Source organism: Schistocerca cancellata, chromosome 3 (assembly GCF_023864275.1).
Source record: "Schistocerca cancellata isolate TAMUIC-IGC-003103 chromosome 3, iqSchCanc2.1, whole genome shotgun sequence".
In the NCBI taxonomy this organism is placed as follows: domain Eukaryota; kingdom Metazoa; phylum Arthropoda; class Insecta; order Orthoptera; family Acrididae; genus Schistocerca; species Schistocerca cancellata.
In genome coordinates, this window is record NC_064628.1 from 132,376,687 (window position 1) to 132,399,303 (window position 22,617).

The 22,617-nt window shown below is 39.4% G+C and overlaps 1 protein-coding gene across 2 annotated transcripts in view; it reads right to left on the reverse strand.

Moving 5' to 3' along the window:
* The window catches only part of LOC126174751 (structural maintenance of chromosomes protein 1A), a 196,559-nt gene that overhangs the window by 54,612 nt on the left and 119,330 nt on the right, over positions 1-22,617 (reverse strand). For both annotated transcript variants that reach the window (XM_049921073.1, XM_049921074.1), the window contains exons 16-17: positions 21,720-21,817; positions 8,177-8,358 (exon numbers count right to left, since the gene is read on the reverse strand). In XM_049921073.1, coding sequence (XP_049777030.1) covers positions 8,177-8,358; positions 21,720-21,817 — 280 coding nt within the window. The remainder of the gene's footprint in view (positions 1-8,176; positions 8,359-21,719; positions 21,818-22,617) is intronic.

A 22,617-nucleotide genomic window follows, 5' to 3' on the forward strand; every position in this document is an offset into this window, starting at 1 on the left:
CCAAAAGGAAACCATCTAACAGGTGTGGAAAATCCGTTGTTTTAACTGAATCTCCTTATAGGAGTGAACTATCTGAAGAAATTAAACGAAAAGGAGTCCCCAAACGTGCTGCATGTAAACGAAAACTCTTCTCAAAGACGTTTAATAAACCTGGGGTAACACCAAAAGGACATAATGAAAACGAAAAAGTGACGAACATTACTGAAGTCTTAACCACCCCTTCATGCTCAAGGGATAATAAAGTGAGGTCGAATGACAACGAGGAAGAGAGTGAAGAATGTTTATACTGATATGACTTCTCTGAAGGAGGCTGGATATGGTGTATTAGCTGCGGACGCTGGGCCCACGACACTTGTGCATGGATAGAAAGTGATGATGACGAGGCTGTCCACACTTGTGTACTAAGTGAAAGTAAGAGGCCTAAATAAAACGTAATACCTGATTCTACAATTCGCAGAACCATGTTTCGAAAACTTATCATCACATGTTTTCATTATTCCAGTCCTTAATTAAGCTTTAGAGATGAATTCATGCTAGTTCCCCATCTTACCCCGCATATGGGGCAAGACGGGGAATTGGTAGTTTATGTTTCAAATCGAGATATTTCTAACTAAATGTAACAAGCTTGCAGGTTTCTTTGCATGCTATTGTAATTCAATGGTTAAGTAAACAAATGATAATCAAACCTACTTGAATTTGTTTATTTTTGTCCCTTTTGTAAGGGTTTAAAGTTAGCTACCCCATCTTGCCCCGCCTTCCCCTACAACCACAAGCTCACCGATAGATCTATACCTACAGATTGGAAAATTGCGCAGGTCGCACCAGTGTTTAAGAAGGATAGTAGGAGTAATCCATCGAACTACAGACCTATATCATTCAAATGGTTCAAATGGCTCTGAGCACTATGGGACTTAACATCTATGGTCATCAGTCCCCTAGAACTTAGAACTACTTAAACCTAACTAACCTAAGGACAGCACACAACACCCAGCCATCACGAGGCAGAGAAAATCCCTGACCCCGCCGGGAATCGAACCCGGGCGTGGGAAGCGAGAACGTTACCGCACGACCATGAGATGCGGGCAGACCTATATCATTGACGTTGGTTTGCAGTAGGGTTTTGGAGCATATACTGTATTCAAACATTATGAATCACCTCGAAGGGAACAATCTATTGATACGTAATTAGCATGGTTTCAGAAAGCATTGTTCTTGTGCAATGCACCTATATCTTTATTCGCACGAAGTAATGGCCGCTATCGACAGGGGATCTCAAGTTGATTCCGTGTTTCTGGATTTCCGGAAGGCTTTTGACACCGTTCCTCACAAGCGACTTCTAATCAAGCTGCGGGCCTATGGGGTGTTGTCTCAGTTGTGCGACATGGTTCGTGATTTCCTGTCAGGAAGGTCGCAGTTCGTAGTAATAGACGGCAAACCATCGAGTAAAACTGAAGTGATATCAGGTGTTCCCCAGGGAAGCGTCCTGGGACCTTGGCTGTTCCTGATCTCTATAAATGACCTGGGTGACAATCTGAGCAGCTCTCTTAGGTTGTTCGCAGATGATGCTGTAATTTACTGTCTAGTAAGGTCATCCAATGACCAGTATCAGTTACAAAGCGATTTAGAAAAGATTGCTGTATGGTGTGGCAGGTGGCAGTTGACGCTAAATAACGAAAAGTGTGAGGTGATCCACATGAGTTCCAAAAGAAATCCATTGGAATTCAATTACTCGATAAATAGTACAATTCTCAAGGCTGTCAATTCAACTAAGTACCTGGGTGTTAAAATTATGAACAACTTCAGTTGGAAAGACCACATAGATAATATTGTGGGGAAGGCGAGCCAAAGGTTGCATTTCATTGGCAGGACACTTAAAAGATGCAACAAGTCTACTAAAGAGACAGCTTACACTACACTCGTTCGTCCTCTGTGTGGTGTGGGATCCTTACCAGGTGGGATTGACAGAGGACATCGAAAGTGTGCAAAAAAGGGCAGCTCGTTTTGTATTATCATGTAATACAGGAGAGAGTGTGGCAGACACGATACGCGAGTTGGTATGGAAGTCATTAAAGCAAAGATGTTTTTCGTCGCAATGCGATCTATTTACAAAATTTCAGTCGCCAACTTTCTCTTCCGAATGCGAAAATATTTTGTTGAGCCCAACCTACATACGTAGGAATGATCATCAAAATAAAATAAGAGAAATCAGAGCTCGAACAGAAAGGCTTAGGTGTTCGTTTTTCCCGTGCGCTGTTCGGGAGTGGAATGGTAGAGAGATAGTATGATTGTGGTTCGATGAACCCTCTGCCAAGCACTTAAATGTGAATTGCAGAGTAGTCATGTAGATGTAGATGTAGATGCCTACCTTCTGCGCTATAGTTGTTGGAAAACAAAATCTGTATTATTTTTCGACTGTGCTGAAACTCTTCCTCTAAGGTAAAACTGAGTTGCCGTACATTCGGTTCTACCTCTACACAACATGCCTTGTCACTTCTATCCACAATGTTGTCAAGCATGGGTCGCACGGCTGTGAATGCCCATGAAAGGTCGGAATTAGTAGTCTACAGATTATTTAATCTTCAAATTGTGTGGGAAAAGACAAATAATGTCCAGAAACACCTTATATCAGAGGGGCATTCAGTTAAATTGCAGGAAAATGCTGCTGCTTTTCAACAGAACAATCATTTTTGAAAGCTTAAATACTGCCAAACAAAGAAAACAAAGGCCATTACAGAAGAAAAAGATGTTTAAGTTTTTGCAAAAGCAAATATTCCAATCAGCACTTTTTTAATAGTCAATTTCAAAGAACTAATAATTTGTTTGTCTTCATCCATGTAGCATGACAACCTTTTAAATTTGTGGGTCTACAATTACACTGATAAGGACTAAGTCCACAAATAATCTGTCTTATTTATCAGATTCCAATTGAGGGAATACATAAAAAGTTTTCTCTTGCCCTTGTGATACCATACACATTGTCACAGCTGCTCTTCCTCTATGGCTCGCATCATATCTTCATGACAGGGCCCAACTAAAAGGCCCCAATTCCATGACACATACACATAAATAAAACATACAGCCAAACAATAGATTATTTAATTCACTATGAAAATAAACTTTTATAGTGGTGATCATCATTTGTCGGTTCAAAAAAAGCTTGTGCAACATACCACTTAGAAATTAGAACTTAACAAAAATAGGAGCGGTCGTGATAGAGGAATGTTTGTCTCTAACAACAGTTAAGTTTATATATGTTATAAAAAAGGTGACTCAAGGTGGGAAAGATGACTGGTTCTTCACCCTGCATCATCATGTATGGGGTCCGCAAACACACATTTTCTTAGAAATTGAGGAAAGAAACTGTTATAACTATCATTTATGTACCCATAATGCAAATGCTGTTCAATGGAAGTGCCACTGGCATAGCGGCCAAGACACCTGGCTCGGGAGCAGAGAACCTGTGTTCAATTCTCAAATGCATTCTGCATTTCTTAGTTGGATTTTTTCTCATATTGGAAATATTTTGGAAATATTCTTGATGTGCAGCAACATGTACACTGCATATTTTCATATTACGAAAGTATAAATTCGAATTCCACCAAACACTGCAATTTACTTTCCAAAGCATTGAAATCGAGATTGCGGTGCACTTTTGTAGGCCAGTCATAGCTCATATCACGTGATCTCACCAGTCAGTGACACCGGATATTCAGAGCATAGGACACGTGATGTAGTTAGCCAATAGGAACATCACTGTCAAGTAGCGCAAACACACAAATAGAGAAAGTTAATGGTTTAAATTAATATACATAGTGTTATAAGAAAAGAAAAGCTTTCATATATAATTTTTGTGCGTGTTACATTTTAAGATAGATCACACAAATGTGCCAGCAAAAGTTTTAACAACATAAATGTGATCTTCTGGGCTCAAAATTCTTCTAAATGGTCATCCTCAAAGAGTTGATTTTTAAATGCGAGTCAAACGCTCTGTGATTTTGGAAATTTATTCTCGCACATAGTACATCTTGCATAAATGGAAATTTACTTTGAAAGTAATGCTTTTCAAACAGCCATTTGCAATATTTTCCGCGTCCTGTTAGAAATAGGTTCATTTCAGAGTTGCCAGAGAGCCCCTGATAAGAGGCGTCATCCCACTTGCGCAGCTACAATGACACAGGAAGCCTGTATGTTCCAACATGTAAAACGTTAGAAGATCTTACATTATGTCATAAAAGAAACAAGACATTAGAAGACGCTCCAAGAGCATTGGAATTTTGTGCACCATACTAAAATGCATAATTTGGTTTTAAGTTTATATGTCCAGATTTGGATGTAAATTTTCTTTGCCTACAAGTACTGTATTATCTCTCATGTTTGGTTCTTTATTGTGGCATAATGTCAAACGTGCTAGAAGGTGAAAACGTGCACTTGAAATGCAGCATACAGTTGAAACTAGCCAACAGTGTGAAACTAAACACTTCGTTCCAAATAAATTGACTACCTCAGCAGAAAAGATTAATAAAACCCATATTTCTTTAGTAAACAGACAAAAATAACTTCATTGTTCTGCAATGTGATTAATGCTTGACTGTCAGAAAGGAGAAAATAAAATAAAATCTGAAACTAATAACATATTTTAGCCTTCCATAATCAAGTGAATGTGTTTTAATTCACTTGATATCTCCCGGCCACAAAAATCCGATTTGTTTTCATTTGATGTGAGAGCTATACAAGAAGATCACTAAACGCAAACACGGGTCACATGGAGACTACCCACATAACAAGTAAATTATACTGCTTTGGCACAAATGGTCATTTTTATAACACAACAGAATATAATTCATGAAGCACCAATATAAAAGACCTATTAGGCCTACTTCAAGCAAAACGCTTTATGCTATGAAATAGTTCCATATTTCATTTATATGCTCCAGTTCTCAAGCATGAGATCAAAAAATAGGAGTATGAAGTTTTTACATAAATTCTGAATCGTCATATTCTTCCATAATTTGTATGATGTTCCAGTTGCTTCTCCTTCCTCGTTCTAACAATCAATCTTGTCATCACTAATTCTGTAATTATTCCTGCCAATGTCAAAACTTATTCTCATGTTAACATCACTAACCCTGCCACAATCACTGGCTCAGTTATCCCACATTTACTCTCTGATCAGGTGCTATTATGTCTTCATAAAATGCGTTTTGCTACTCCCAAAATAGAACTTAAGCGGCTGTTAGTCTGAGACAGTACAACTGACCCTTACTTGTGTAGTGGTCTGGCCAACAATTTTCTGTTGAAATTTAATTTTCTTGGATACACTGAGCAGATAATATGTAATCTTTCTTACCTGTTATTCCTGTTAGTCATTTATTTCCACCCTGGTAGTCTGAATCTATGGATTTTGCTGGTAATTGTAACAATGTTGATCATTCAAAAACCGAGTCAACCACATAAACAGCGACTGGCATTCACTCATTCGGCTTTATTCTGATCAGCTCGTATAGCCCCATCCCCTTTTGTCTGCAGGAGTTTATTTCTAGATGTGATGGGGATTCCCCTGGCAGAGACATCACGTATGTTATGCACGCATTCAAAAATCAACTTATGATTCATTCAGAAATAAACTTAGAATGTGTTCAAAAATGTTCAACAACCAACAGCGATGTGTTTCAAAATTATATGAATAAACGATAGACCACATGCGCTGGATGCTAGGCACTTCGTGACACAAGGTTTTTTCTTAGAGAACACAAATTATCCCCCCCACCAAATTGCCACCAGGGGCAGATATCCCCGTTTGCTCCCTGCTCCAGATCCGGGCCTGTTGCGCATGTGTGAATCTGGCAGCTTGGGTGCACCAGTAGAATTTTTCCGGGTAGCATTTGGTTACTTGCTGCTACTGCTTACACAGCTTGTAGCCAGAAGTGGGAGAAGGTACTACTCATATGTCTTATCTGCGCATGCACATGAGCTTGCTCGTAATTGCTCAAATGAATCTACTGTAAACAGCTGTGATGTCACACTCATCGGAGACAGTTTATAGTTGTGAAGCATTACATAGTCTTCCAAAAGCCTTTGACACATTTTGCTGTTGGCAAACGCTTGTATGAGTACTGTGTGTTGTTGTTGTTGTTGTTGTTTTTGTTGTTGTTGTATATGGCACATTTCCTTTGCAACTTCAGTTTAATTTTTTTTTTCCTCTTGTTCATGTTTTATTGCTGCAGTATTATTCTGCAGCAGCGAGATACTGTAATATCCTTAGAGTATCTGTTCTTACCAGTCAAAATTACAAAAAATTAGCTGAAAACCAAGACAATGAAATATTCCTGGAATTCGAAACAATTCCTAGGTTTTTTTCCGGATTTCCCGTTTGTCCCAGGTCCTATACACCCTGTAACTACCTATTGATTTCATCAATTTTGTGTTGATTACGGCTCATGAACTGTAGGGGTGCTTTTATCAAAAATGGGAGGAAGGGGGAGAGGAGGTAGGGGAGGGGGGATGTTGACAGAAATATCTTTTAGTCTCATTCTTTTTAGGTTGTACACAAGCTACCTGCCAAGTATGAACAGACAGTTGGCTATGTCTGAGGCCTTCCCCTTGTCACTGCATAAACATTTTAATTCCCTGGAAGAAAAGGTGTACTGCTCAAACTCTTTGCCTTTACAAATGTCTGCTTGTGTCTTGTGTGTATGGATGGATATGTGTGTGTGTGCGAGTGTATACCTGTCCTTTTTTCCCCCTAAGGTAAGTCTTTCCGCTCCCGGGATTGGAATGACTCCTTACCCTCTCCCTTAAAACCCATATCCTTTTGTCTTTCCTTCTCCTTCCCTCTTTCCTGACGAGGCAACCGTTGGTTGCGAAAGCTAGAGTTTTGTGTGTATGTTTGTGTTTATTTGTGTGTCTATCGACCTGCCAGCACTTTTGTTGGGTAAGTCTCATCATCTTTCTTTTTAAATATTTTGTAATATTGATATGTTATATTTGAGTGTATTACTTACTGAATAGTCATATCTAAAATAATTCTAAATCTTTTAAGCCACTGTATGTTTCCCCCAATCTTGCCAACATTAATATTTAGCATGCATATTTCTAGAAGAAAGTACTTTGCATGAATCCTGTGATTTCATCACTCTCTGACAGTCATTTGAAATGTGGGGAAGCAATGCCATGCCACCAAGAAGAATGCAGACACAAATGCATATTCTGCTCTTATAACACTATTAACAGTTACTGTGTGAAGGTGTCACTGCAAAGACTGGAAATGAGGCTGGTCTTTTATGAACAGTGGACAGCCTCACACCTTTATATTTCACTGAATCTAATTTTTTATAATGTAATTGTCACCTATATGATGCTGATGTGACATTCAAATATATTCTGCCAAAAATAAAGAACAACAAAGTGGTCTTCTTGCCCTGGAAGTACCACTATCACCATTCTCTTGTGTCTAAAGGAACTGATAGGCATCACCATCCAATTACCTCAAACAATTGGGAATATTTTAAGATTCAAATAAGGTGGCATTTGATTTTTAACTTCAATGCCTTCCCTTACTCAGCTTGTGAAAGCAACATTATAGAAACTATTCAGGCAAGTACGATCATCTTCAGATTTCAAGAAAAAAAGGGGGGGTGGGGTGGGGGTGAGAAATAAAATGGAATCTCTCCACAAGTCAGGAAACTGTAGCACTACTCAGATAAAAATAAACTGGACGAGAAAGATTGCTTTAGATTTCCCTGCGAGATACTGCAGTGTGCTGTAATGAACTTATCATGGGGGAATGTTAATTCACAACCCACATGTAATGTTAATTCAGTTTCTACATGCAAAAGGGTAAACTGTAATTTTTGATGAAGCCTTATTACCAAACACTCATCAAGCGGGACTCTTGAGAACTTCAGAAAGCTAGATGATGCTACTACGAGCACTGTCATACCATTAGTAAAATTTTGCACTGTTATTTTTGTCATGTCCCTTCATTTTGTCTGCAGCTTCAATTTTAAATTGCAGCAGCAACTATGTACCTCCCAACCTTTCACTGAAATTTATCAGTCATAAGAAGGTAAGCAAACAATACAGTACAACAAGCATGTTTCTAACCTGCTTTTAGTGCAGATTTAGCTTTCACTTATCAGTTTCCAGATAAGAATTTCAAAAATGTGAAAAATATTACCTTGCCAATTTCTTCTTCCATGTTATCCACCTCAGCTTTTTTAGACATGCGCTCTGATTTCAAACTATCCAGTGACCGCATATCACGTTCAATATCAGCCATCTGTTTCTGCTCTGCCTGTTTTGCTGTTTCTAAATCATCTTCATCATCTTGAACAGCCCTTTCCCAACGAAGTACATTATCTGAGGGGAAAAAACGGATTACAGAGCACTATTAGAATGAAGCTGAAAATCGACCACAGTAGTCATGAAATGAACCCCCATCCCTTCTCTCTCTGTGTATGTGTAATTTGGATGCATATAATTAATTAGATAGGTAACAGTTATGCAAAAATAAAACTGTGGCACACAATAATCTATCATTTAATTATGTAACTCACATTTCATTTATACAGGGAGAATCAGGAGGAAAGGAACATGCTTTGAGGTGTGATAGTATTAGTGATTCTGAACAAAAACCTTCGGATGGATGTATGCCCTATTCTGAATGGTTTCCGAGATAGAACACATTTAATATCACTTTTGTATGTTTTTCTTGAATAACTCAAAAACCACACCCTCCAGCGAAACGTGTCGCAGTACAAAATTAAACTACATTACATTTCCTGCAAATATGGTCCTATTCATTTTTATCTCTAAAATTAATTGTTTGTGCGAAGAGGTGGCGAGAATGCTGAAAAACTCGCTCTACATGCATGCACTGTAGCTTACATAGTTTTTGTAGGCCAACTCGGGTAGTATATTAAGGTAGCAAATTGAGACGAACTGTTTGATATGGGACACTTGTGGTCTATCAAGTCTGGAAACTATCTCAAACTGGCCTACAAAAACTACATAAGCTGCAGCACATGATTGTCGAGCGAGTTTTTCAACATTCTCATGCTCTCTTTACACAAACCATTAGTTCTAGAGGGAAAAAAATGAATAGGACCTACTTTGTAGGAAATTTAATATAGTTTAATTTTGTACTCTGGCATGTTTTTGCTGGTGGGTGCGGTTTTTGAGTTATTCAAGAAAAATGTTCAAAAGTGATATTAAATATGTTCTATCTCGGAAATCATTCAGAATAGAGCATATGTCCATATGAAGTTTTTTGTTCAGAATCACTAATACTATCACCCCTCAAAGCGTGTAGTTTTCCTCCTGACTCACCCCGTATTTCCAGACGTTACTAGAAGGTAATGATATTTTACTATAAAAATACAGCGACCAGCCACTTTTTTTTTAAAGGCATTTTATTTCTGCGAATATGCATTTCAGGTTTGCACCCATCTTCAGCTGGCAAATTACATGTATCTTCAGTTTCTACAGTGGTACAATATCGACAGCAGTTTGGATGCTGCACCTGGCCTGTGCAAAAGCAACAATTCCAATCATCTTCAATTTCGCGAGTTTAAAGTTATGCACTATCAGTTGTTGATTTTACTTACATTCTCCTCTCCTTGTTTTTTCTTGGCCTTTCTTCTTTTTTGTAGCAGCACAAACACTTTTTGTCACGTATTTTACACAGGCGCACTGTGTTCTCCGCCATGTTGTCGAATGACAGCTTCCCCCCCCCCCCCCCCCCTACATACCAGCAGTTTATCTATGGACAGAGTTATATTTTACGAACGTTTTGAGGTTCTAGCTAAGCTACTGTTTACTAAACATTGACTTGGGTGATAGAAGTATTCTAAGTACGATGTATACTAGGCTGTTTTTTATTTTTATTTTTGGTTACTTAGGCAGTATTGAAGATAATAAACTAACATAACACATTTATACAAAGCAGTAATTCATACATTTACAAATAACAAAGATAGAATTAAGATTTTTATGTTGTTTATTATTACATGCATTTGTTGGGTTTATGTTATTTCTTGATTGTGCTTAGTAAGTGGTTTGATAAGTAGAGTGTGGAAATTTTTCAGAAATATTCGGTTTGGTAACTCTGTTTGGTCATTAAGTATGTCAGAACGGGATGCATGTTTATGTGAATAAATTTCGATATCTTCTAGGAGGTTGATTCTTTTTCCTTTGTTGGCTAGGTGGAGAACTTGTAGGTTATGGGATATGTCTCTTACTTGATGTTCTTCTGCTACATGTTGGGCAAATGTGGATTTATTTAAGTTTTTTAAACAAAGAGCATCCACGTGTTCTCGAAAACGTATGTTGAAGTTTCTACCTGTTTGGCCTATGTATGTTTTTGGACATGAGTTGCAGTTAAGTTTGTATATTCCTGATTGATTGTACAGTTTGGTATTATTTTTAATGTTATGGATAGCTTTGTCCTTTATTTTGTTATTTGTATAGTAGCTGATTCTGATATGTTCCTCGGAACAGGTTTGCTATTTTATATGACAGTTTTCCTACAAATGGCAAGCTTACATATTTTTCTTTTGGCTTTGTTGTGGTATTCTTTAATGCTGTTTTGTTATTGTTGTTGGTTATGTGGGGATTTATCTTAGAGTTTAGTTCATCTATTAATTTTGGATTGTAACCATTATTGTATTTGCCCAACATGTAGCAGAAGAACATCAAGTAAGAGATATATCCCATAACCTACAAGTTCTCCACCTAGCCAACAAAGGAAAAAGAATCAACCTCCTAGAAGATATCGAAATTTATTCACATAAACATGCATCCCGTTCTGACATACTTAATGACCAAACAGAGTTACCAAACCGAATATTTCTGAAAAATTTCCACACTCTACTTATCAAACCACTTACTAAGCACAATCAAGAAATAACATAAACCCAACAAATGCATGTAATAATAAACAACATAAAAATCTTAATTCTATCTTTGTTATTTGTAAATGTATGAATTACTGCTTTGTATAAATGTGTTATGTTAGTTTATTATCTTCAATACTGCCTAAGTAACCAAAAATAAAAATAAAAAACAGCCTAGTATACATCGTACTTAGAATACTTCTATCACCCAAGTCAATGTTTAGTAAACAGTAGCTTAGCTAGAACCTCAAAACTTTCGTAAAATGTAACTCTGTCCATAGATAAACTGCTGGTATGTAGGGAGAGAGAGAGAGAGAGAGAGAGAGAGAGGGGGGGGGGGGGGGGGGGGGGGGGGGGAAGGCTGTCATTCGACAACACGGCGGAGAATGCAGTGCGCCTGTGTAAAATACGTGTCAAAAAGTGTTTGTGCTGCTACAAAAAAGAAGAAAGGCCAAGAAAAAACAAGGAGAGGAGAATGTAAGTAAAATGAACAACTGATAGTGCGTAACTTTAAACTCGCGAAATTGAAGTAAATGATTGGAATTGTTGCTTTTGCACAGGCCAGGTGCAGCATCCAAACTGCTGTCGATATTGTACCACTGTAGAAACTGAAGATACATGTAATTTGCCAGCTGAAGATGGGTGCAAACCTGAAATGCATATTCGCAGAAATAAAATGCCTTAAAAAAAAAAAGTGGCTGGTCGCTGTATTTTTATAGTAAAATATCATTATCCACAGCCAAGGAGCTCAACAGTCCAAATAACATGGACAAATAGTTACTAGAAGATAACTTTTGCTACTTTGGCACGAAAATAGCTAATGCTGATTGAGGTGGAGAGGATAATATAAATTTAAGTATTAGGGAGTCTTTGCTGAGGGTCTGGAATATAGCCTTATATGGAAGTGACTTATGGATGAGAAGCTGTTTAAATGACAAAAGAAGTTTTCGGTAGACATGAAGAAACAGTGAAGTTGGTAATGAGAGTTAGTGCGGGGGATAAAAATTGTAGAATCGGATATAAGCATGAGTACAGTAATTCAGTTCAAATGCATGCGTGTTGCAGTAGTTATTCGGAGATGAGGAGGCTTTCACAGGATAGTGTGTGATGATGTTTGCTTTCTGGTGCACTCAACAGCATGGTTATCAGCGCCTGTTCAAATTCCTAATCTTTGCACTGACCAGTCTTGCCACTTTCCCAATTATGATGAAATGATGAGGACAACACAAACACCCAATCCCCAGGCATAGAAAACCCCCGATCTCGCTGGGAAATGAACCCCGGGCCCTGTGATCCAGAGGCAGCAATGCTAGCCACTAGATCACAAGCTGTCGGAATACAAGATAGTGCAGAGCGCAGCAAAAAACCTGTCTTCGGAATGAAGACCACAACAGCATTCTACCATGATAAAACTTTCATGTGATTAATTAAACAATGGGAAGTCCAGAATGAAGTAACAACAATGTGGAAAGGATAGACTGCTACTCATCACACAGAGGAGGCATTGAGTTGCTGAAGGGCTCAATGAAAAAGACTGCTACACATTTAAGCTTTTGGACAAAGAGATCCTCCTTCCAAAACAGAAAACACATAGACATTCACAGAAGCACAATTCACACTAACAGGGCCCTGGTTAATTGTATGGCACACCTGCAGCATTAACAACATACACTCCCAGAAAAAAAAAAAAAAAAAAAAAAAAAAAAAAAAAAAAAAAAAGTACACCTGGAGAGACAACATCGATTTAGATCTGAGGATGGCATATGCCACCTGGGGGATAGTAGATGTATTCGTAATGGTTTACTTGTTGTCTGCCAACAGACAGCGTAGTGGCACAGCTACCAGAGCACCATCTGCATCTACCCTTTAATAGGGAACACTCATAGCCAGAAGGCTCAGTGTGCTGCAAACAAATGAAACAAACAGTTAACCATGCCACGGAGATGCACTTGTGCTTCCTACCGCCAGCTGAGTTAGTTTGAAAGGGATCAAATTGTGGCCTACCAACAGGCGGGATGGTCCTTTTGAAGAATGCCACACAAGCTGGATGTGCTGCATCAGTTGTGCAACAATGCTGGCATCAGTGATCATGTGAACATTGGCTGGTTGGCTTGGGGTATAAAGGGGCAAAACTACAGGGTCATCAGACCCCTTTTTCTTCATGCAAACAAGTCTCAAGGTAAAACAACTCCAAAAAGGAGTTGGGGAAAGTAAAAGGGTGTAAGACTAATGGGGAACCACACCGAAAGAGAAAACAAAAGAAGCGAACCAAAAGGGGAAAACGTACACTAAAAGGAAAAGCAGAGGAAGTGTTAAAATCATAGTACACTAAAAGGAAACATAGAGGCAGTATTAAAGTCATAAAGCAGACGGCCTGGGCTTGCTGATCATACGAATCAAAAAGGATGAGCCAGCCACTCTGCAACACACTAAAATTTCTGGCCTAAAAGACAAGGTGAGATGAATACACATACGGAAAAGACAAACACCAAGGTAAACAAAATGCAAAAAAAGAGTGACAAAGAGGTAAAACGGAGGAAGGGTGGAGGCCTGAGAGAGAAGGCCAGATGCCCCTCCTTAGTTTGTGTGATGAAACACCCCCCCCCTCCCCTCATGAATAAAACTTAAAACTAAATCAGCCATTGAGGCACTGTCGCCCAACACCGTAGATAGAGCAGCAGAGTGGCTAAAATTGAGCACTCTAACAAGTTGTGGATGACAGTCATATGAGAGCCACAGTAACAATGAGGTGAGTCCTTGCAACAGAGGAGGTGATTCTGTGTTCCCAAGTATGGCCAATGCGGAGCAGGCAAAAGACAACAGAGTCCCTGTGAATGGCTCACATGGATGACCACCACATGTTCATTGTCTCCTTGATAACACGGAGTTTATCTGGTGTACAGAGGCTGTGCCGTTCAGTATCCCAGATCACGAAACTTTACAGTGGAAGACCGATCGGAGATCAGTCTCCGGCAGGCCAATCGCCAGAGTTGGTTTACCAGTAGCCCGTTTGACCAGGCTGTCAGCAAGTTCATTGCCTGGTATCCCGACACATGCTAGAGTCCAAATGGTCACTGAATGTCCACTGTTGCTGAGAGCATAAACAGACACCTGGATAGTCATTAGGTAGAGGGAAAGTGTTGAGTTCAGTAAGAACTGACCATACACAGACGGAAGCAGATACCCAGTTCTGGACAATTGTTGTGGGAGATGGATCACTCTGTTAGGGAAAAGGAGATGGTAATTTGGATGACGGGGCGAGCTATGAATGGGGGCAGTATAGTTTGCAAGTATTAGTTGCTGCCGGAGCCACAATGAAGGAATGCCAGTTTCCAAAAGGAGGATGTTCACAGGGCTCGTTCGGAAATCTCCCGTTGCGAGCCGAACTCCACAGTGTTGGATAGGTTCCAGCAGCTGCAGCGTGGATGGCAATGTTGAACCATACACCAGGCTCCCATACTCAATATCGGACTGTACAAGGGCTTTGTACAGCTACTGCAGCAAAGACGACCAGCCCCTCCCAGTTGGTGTGGCTCAGGCATCAAATAACATTAAGAGGCTGCCAGCACTTATCCTTAAGCTGATGAAGATGGGGAAGCCAAGTTAATTGGGTGTCAAAAACCAGTCCCAAGAAGTGGTAAGTCTCCACTGCTTCAAATAGTTGGTCATCGAGGTAAAGTTATGGGTGAGGGCGGACAGTATGACTATGACAAAAGCGCATGACGTGAACATTCTCACACTCAAAGGCAAGGTTCAGGATGCCCACACAGCACAGATGACTGTCAGGATTGTTAGATTTTAAGGGCAGCAGTGGCAGATTGTACAGCTACCACAGCACAGATAGAAGAGCTTGTGGGCCCAGTCATATCCAGAAAGACTGTTTCAAACTGGTTTTTGGCTGCGGGTCTACGGGCATGCACACTTCTAGCCTGTCTTCCACTCAAGCCACAGCATCAATGTGCATTACTTGATTCGTGCCATCAGAGTATCACTTGCAAGATAAAATGGTGTGGTGTGGTATTCAGTGATTGAAGCAGATTCTGCCAGCATGCAAGTGATGGTCATTTGTGCTTACAATGTAGACATGGTGAGCACTGTCTCGCAGAGTGCATTCATTCAAGACAAACTGGCCCCACCACAGACATTATGGTCAATGGTAAGATGAGCTAGATCTCTTGTTCACCTTTGGTATTTCTGGAGGGGACACTAGCCAGCACTTGGTATGTGCAGAATGTAATCAGACCTAATCTTTTGCTGTTTTTGCAACAGTAAGGTGATGTGTTGTTCCAAGAGGATAATGCTTGCCCACACAGTCTGTGAAACTCAACGTGCTCTGCAAGATGTGCAGCAACTTCCCTGGTCGGCACAATCTCTGGGCTTGTCTCCAATCGAGCACCTGTGGGATATGATGGGATGAGAAGGGACTCTCGCAACTCATCGACCAACAACTCTTACAGAACTACATGAACAGCTTGAATTTGTGTGGAATAATACATCCCAGGACACTATTCGCCATCTGTACGATTGACTGGATGGCAGATTCAGTGTCCACATTGCCACTCGTGGAAGCTACACCATAAAATAATATGGGCATTTCAGCATGGGTCGATATACGGTACCTCTGAATCATTTGTGCTATTGATCTGTAAATGTAGTCATTTCATGTATTCCACATGCACTGTTGTAACAATAAATCTTGAGTGAATTCAAAACTTCTAAAAGAGTCTACTAATTTTTTTATGGCATTTTATCAACACACCTCTTTCATCAGATGTTGTAGCTGATCAACCTGTCTGGGGAAAATTATTTGATTTTAATGTGCAACGGAAATGAAACTGGTGGAAAACTTGATGTGGCAGATTTTAGTCAATAATTTCAAAATAATTGTGAACATTTTAGTTGTTTATTAACACTTGGTGTTTATTTTCATAAGATTAAGTACAAATGACTTAGTATTGACATTTAAGAAAGTGATAACTTATGTAAAGCTGAAGTTCAGCTGCTCATTTATATTTAAACAGCATTTGACAGCTTACGGTGACTTTAAATATTTGTGGAAATCCAAACAAAGGGGGAGATTTGAAGTAAACTATATTAAGCAAAATGAAGTATGTGGGTTGACTGATGTATCCAGAAATGCATCGTTAGATACATTTTTTAAATCCACAGTGGTTCATGGTGTGTGTTCCTGTAGTCATGTCCTAGTTCATGAACCACGGGCAACGTATGAGTGGCCAAGTAAGTGGTCCCGACAGTCGGGTTACCAGTTACTTTGGAATAAGTCTGGGCATCTCGGACATATTCTGAGTCGTGGTCGCCTTTGTGCTCATACGGCAAAGACTACCAAATCCACCGGTTAGTCCCTCAGCCGTTAGGGGTAAGACCCAATGGGACTCGGGGCAAGTAAGGCTAGCAACCTGCTTCCCTGGTACTTTAAATATGATGCTGGCAACAATCAGAGCAAAATGCCTCGGACCTTTGGAGGTGACGGAGTCCCACCTCTAACTGACAAACCAGGGACTCCTAAGATACGACTTGGCAAACAAATGGTAATGAGATGGGGAGCTATTAATATCAATGGGGGCTACTCTGGGAAGAAGGTAGAGCTGGCAGAGGCTGCAAGTAAGATGGGGCTGGACGTTTTAGCTGTTAGAGACACTCGGGTAAGGGGTGAGAAAGAAGAGGAAGTGGGAGAATACAAGGTCTACCTGTCAGGAGTCAAAGCAGGAATAGCACAATGGGGTGTAGGGCTTTACATCAGGAAAGAAATGGAACCCAGCGTAGTTGCAATAAGGAATGTAAACGAACGACTGATGTGGATAGATTTGACAGTGTCTAGCAAGAAAATTAGGATTGTGTCAGTATATTCGCATTGTGAAGGGACAGATCAAGATAAGATGGATAGTCATTATGAGGCACTCAGTGATGTAGTTGTTAGAGTAAAGGACAAGGACAGTGTTCTGCTCATGGGTGATTTTAAAGCCAGGATTGGAAATCGAATAGAAGGGTATGAAAAGGTTATGGGTAAATTTGGAGAGGATATGGAGGCCAACAGGAATGGGAAACAACTCTTGGATTTCTGTGCCAGTATGGGCTTAGTAATCACAAACTCCTTTTTTTAAACATAAGAACATTCACCGGTATACTTGGGAAGGCAGGGGAACCAGATCTGTCATTGACTATATAATAACAAATCAGGAATTCAAGAAGGCTGTGAGGGACACACGCGTATTCAGGGGATTCTTTGATGACACTGATCATTATTTAATCTGCAGTGAAATTGGGATTGTGAGGCCGAAAGTGCAGGTGGTCAGGTCCATATGTAGGAGGATAAGAGTGGAGAAACTTCAGGATAAGGAAATCAGGCACAAGTACATAACAGTGATCTCAGAAAGGTACCAGTTAGTTGAATGTAGTCAATTACAGTCATTGGAAAAGGAATGGACATGGTACAGGGACACAGTACTAGAAGTGGCTAAAGAATGTCTTGGAACAGTAGTGTGTAAAAGTAGGATGAAGCAAACAGCTTGGTGGAATGATACAGTCAAGGCAGCCTGTAAAAGGAAAAAGAAGGCGTATCAAAAATGGCTACATACCAGAACCCAGGTAGACAGAGAAAGTTATGTTGAAGAAAGAAACAAAGCCAAACAGATAATTGCAGCATCCAAGAAGAAATCTTGGGAAGACTTTGGAAACAGGTTGGAGACTATGGGTCAAGCTGCTGGAAAACCATTCTGGAGTGTAATTAGCAGTCTTCGAAATGGAGGTGAGAAGGAAATGACTAGTATTTTGGACAGGTCAGGAAAACTGCTGGTGAATCCTGTGGATGCCTTGGGCAGATGGAGGGAATATTTTGAAGAGTTGCTCAATGTAGGTGAAAATGCGATCAGTAATGTTTCAGATTTCGAGGTAGACTGGGATAGGAATGATGATGGAAATAGGATGACATTTGAGGAAGTGGAAAAAATGGTCAATAGAGTGCAGTGCAATAAAGCGGCTGGGGTGGATGAAATTAAGTCGGAACTCATCAAATACAGTGGAATGTCAGGTCTTAAATGGCTACACAGGATAATTGAAACGGCCTGGGAGTCAGGACAGGTTCCATCAGACTGGACAAAAGCAGTAATCACACCAATCTTTAAACATGGAAACAGAAAAGATTGTAACAACTACAGAGGTATCTCTTTAATCAGCGTTCTGGGTAAAATCTTCTCAGGTATTGTTGAAAGGAAAGTGTGAGTATTAGTTGAGGACCAATTGGATGAAAATCAGTGTGGGTTTAGTCCTCTTAGAGGTTGTCAGGACCAGATCTTTAGCTTATATGAGTGGAACAGGGAATTGTATCTATGCTTTATAGATCTAGAAAAGGCATATGACCGGGTTCCTAGGAGGAAGTTACTGTCTGTTCTACAAGATTATGGAATAGGAGGCAAACTTTTGCAAGCAATTAAAGGTCTTTACATGGATAGTCAGGCAGCAGTTAGAGTTGACGGTAAATTTAGTTCATGGTTGAGAGTAGTTTCAGGGGTAAGACAAGACTGCAACCTGTCTCCACTGTTGTTCATATTATTTATGGATCATATGTTGAAAACAATAGACTGGCTGGGTGAGATTAAGATATGTGAACACAAAATAAGCAGTCTTGCATATGCGGATGACTTAGTTGTGATGGCAGATTCGATTGAAAGTTTGCAAAGTAATATTTCAGAGCTAGATCAGAAATGTAAGGACTATGGTATGAAGATTAGCATCTCCAAAACGAAAGTAATGTCAGTGGGAAAGAAATATAAACAGATTGAGTGCCAAGTAGGACGAACACAGTTAGAACAGGTGGACGGTTTCAAGTACTTAGGATGCATATTCTCACAGGATGGCAACATAGTGAAAGAACTGGAAGCGAGGTGTAGCAAAGCTAATGCAGTGAGCGCTCAGCTACGATCTACTCTCTTCTGCAAGAAGGAAGTCAGTACCAAGACTAAGTTATCTGTGCACCGTTCAATCTTTCGACCAACTTTGTTGTATGGGAGCGAAAGCTGGGTGGATTCAGGTTACCTTATCAACAAGGTTGAGGTTACGGATATGAAAGTAGCTAGGATGATTGCAGGTACTAGTAGATGGGAACAATGGCAGGAGGGTGTCCACAATGAGGAAATCAAAGAAAAACTGGGAATGAACTCTATAGATGTAGCAGTCAGGGCGAACAGGCTTAGATGGTGGGGTCATGTTAGACGCATGGGAGAAGCAAGGTTACCCAAGAGACTCATGGATTCAGCAGTAGAGGGTAGGAGGAGTCGGGGCAGACCGAGGAGAAGGTACCTGGATTCGGTTAAGAATGATTTTGAAGTAATAGGTTTAACATAAGAAGAGGCACCAATGTTAGCACTGAATAGGGGATCATGGAGGAACTGTATAAGGGGGGCTATGCTCCAGTCTGAACGCTGAAAGGCATAATCAGTCTTAAATGATGATGACGACGACGATGATGATGATGATGATGATGATGATGACGAGTCACACAGTGGTTGAACTAATGTGCCATTGACCTCAGGGGGTTCACAATATGTGTGAACTTGGTAAAATGACACCTAAAAGGTCAGAGCTGATCATTACATTACTCCATATTTTGGTTTCTGTATAACAATTTTTCCGATTTAACTATACTACTTACTTTACATTATATTTTCTTTCACTATCCCTATCTATTGTCCTGGGGCCATGAGGTACTATAAGACACTTTAGCAACCATGGAGGGATAGCTTTTCTTTCACGTGTTCTTCACTGATTACAAGTACCAATAGACTGTCAAGCTTACTAGTCTTGAGAGTGGCAGGTGGTACTTAGAAGCATGAATGGAAATATATTCTGCACAACACAAACACATTATCCATAGACTGATAATATTGTTATTCTCATGCAGGTATTATCATGATTTTTTCTTAGTACATATCATATAGCGAGATGACTGTACGACGAACTTTACAAAATACATATTTGTACAAAGCCAGAGGGCAGGTCCTTATACAACACAAACCCTTATTATGTAACCTGAATAGTTATTCATCAAAAATTAAAACATGAAAAACAGAAAATTATTACCAAGTCAAACAACAGAAAATCCAGGATGGAATAATGACAATATTATGGAAAGCAAAAATTGCTACTCACCACAAGAGGAGATATTGAGTCACAGCACAACAAAAAGACTGGTACACATTTAAGCTTTCAGCTGAAAGGTCTTCGTCTAGAGTAGCAGTTACGTGAGATGTAGTAAGGGACTGGAGAGAGAAGGCACAGGAGACACAAATTTCCCATAACTTATTTCTCCCATCATCTGCCACAGACCCGCTGTCTGGTCATGGAGAAGCACTCCCCTATTGACAAAGACAGTACCACACAGGACTCTACTCTCCAGCAGTACTGTGCATGGTTAACACAGATTTATTCGGTATACTTTGGCAAAATTAAGCCCCTTTGACATGAATAAGTGTCTTTTTTCAATAGACTATTAATGGCAACTCTCCACAGTAGTCCTGCTGATATATTTATTATACAATGTAATGAGACTTGCTTGGTAGAGGTGGCCATTTGTGTTTACATGTCAGTGCCAAAACTGTGCATGTTCTGACAGTACTCAAGAGCAAAAGTGAGGTTATGAGGGATCATTAGCCCTATAGAAAGTCAAAATGTAATAAATGCAATAAGGAGCTAGCTGTTATACAAGAAATTCAAAGTGGATGTTCTTGACAACTTGTACAATAAGTTCTCCACACTGTTAAGAAATGCAGGGACGTTAAAAGTATCATGTAAAATTTCAAACGAACAACGTATATTTGCTTGGGAAAATAGATACATACAAATGCATCAAATAATTTTTAAAAGGCTGTACAGAGTATGGTTTTACTTTTTCCTCTGTCCTCATCTATATTTACATCCATACTCTACAAACAAATGTGAAATGCATGGCAAAAAGTGCTTCTCATTGTATCAAATATTACGTTTTCTGTTGTTCCATTCACTCTCGAACAAGGGAATAATGACTGTCTAAATGCCTCTAAGTATACAGTAACAAGTCTGATTTTGTCCTTTTGGTCGCTGCAGGTTGGATAAAAGGGGCTACAGTATATTCCTCACTTGTCTTCATAACAATTAAAATTACTTCTCTCTTTCAACAGTACTGACTTCACTGTTGAAACCATTTGCATTAATAAAAGATTTAATCTATTTATGCTCCATGTAGCTTTTTTCCCTTTTTCCATATACTGTAAAATCTACATACTATTTCTGTTTTTAGTTTTGAGGACACACACACACACACACACACACACACTTAGAAAAAATATCAAGTTCTCATGAAACTTTTGCAATGTGTCATGGAAGCAAAGTAAACAGTAAAAATAAATATTACAAAGAGACAAAAGCACAGCATCCTCTACTATAACATGAGTGAGGTGAGAACTGATTAACTTCTGATGTTACCAGATGATGATGCATTCCCCAGTTTCTGTGTGTGTTCTATCCTCGGTATACTCAGAATTTTAGAACTCCAGACTCAATCACTGATATCACTTATCCACTTGTGACATGGCTGGTGGCAGATTTACATGCCTCACACTACATGCACCCACTACAAATAGTCAATTTAGATGGAAAAGTCGCTCATGTGAAATGGGCCTTACTGCTAATTACGTATCAATAAACCAGCACACATAGTTACTTCACCACTAAATTGTGTATACATTTCTTTTTATGTAAATAATCAAACAATAAAATATCAATAGCTCTATGTACGAAATTATTTCTGTATCTGTGTCAATTTTTCCAACTTACTTCTGGTGTCTCGAGTTTTTTCAAATTCTAACTGATTGAGTATGCGGTTCTTTTGATTTTCAAATTCCATTCTTTTCTTCATTCTCTCTTGCTGTGTTCTGTAACAGAATCCAAAAAATGTGAATTACATGGAAGTGATACAGTGTTTGTAGAAGAGTGATTGATTAGCAATGTTGGTCAAATTTCTTTTCTTACATTAGCCAGAAAAATTAATTAAATGTGTATTTAATGCAAAACACATGTATTTTATATACACACTTTTTAAACTTTTAAGTATGATACAATTATAAAGCAAACTGTTCTTAACAAATTGACTAAAATATTATATCTAAAAACAAAGATGATGTAACTTACCAAACGAAAGCGTTGGTATGTTGATAGAGACACTAACAAACACAAACACAAACACACACACACACACACAAAATTCTCAAGCTTTCGCAACCCATGGTTGCTTCATGAGGAAAGAGGGAAGGAGAGGGAAAGACAAAAGGATATGGGTTTTAAGGGAGAGGGTAAGGAGTCATTCCAATCCCGGGAGCGGAAAGACTTACCTTAGGGGGAAAAAGGACAGGTATACATTTGCACACACACACATATCCTATTAGTGTCTCTATCATCATACCAACGCTTTCGTTTGGTAAGTTACATCATCTTTGTTTTTAGATATATTTTTCCCACGTGGAATGTTTCCCTCTATTATATTCATATGACTAAAATATTACTTTGAAACAACACTAAGTTCACCTCAAGGAGTAAGAACAAAAGTAAGTAAGTGTGTGTGTGTGTGGGTGGTGTGGTGGGGGGGGGGGGGGGGGGGAGACCACCTCTGCAACTCTATACTCTATCTGTAAACATGTGCTTCCATATGTAAGATGCATTTTTCCTTAGAACATAA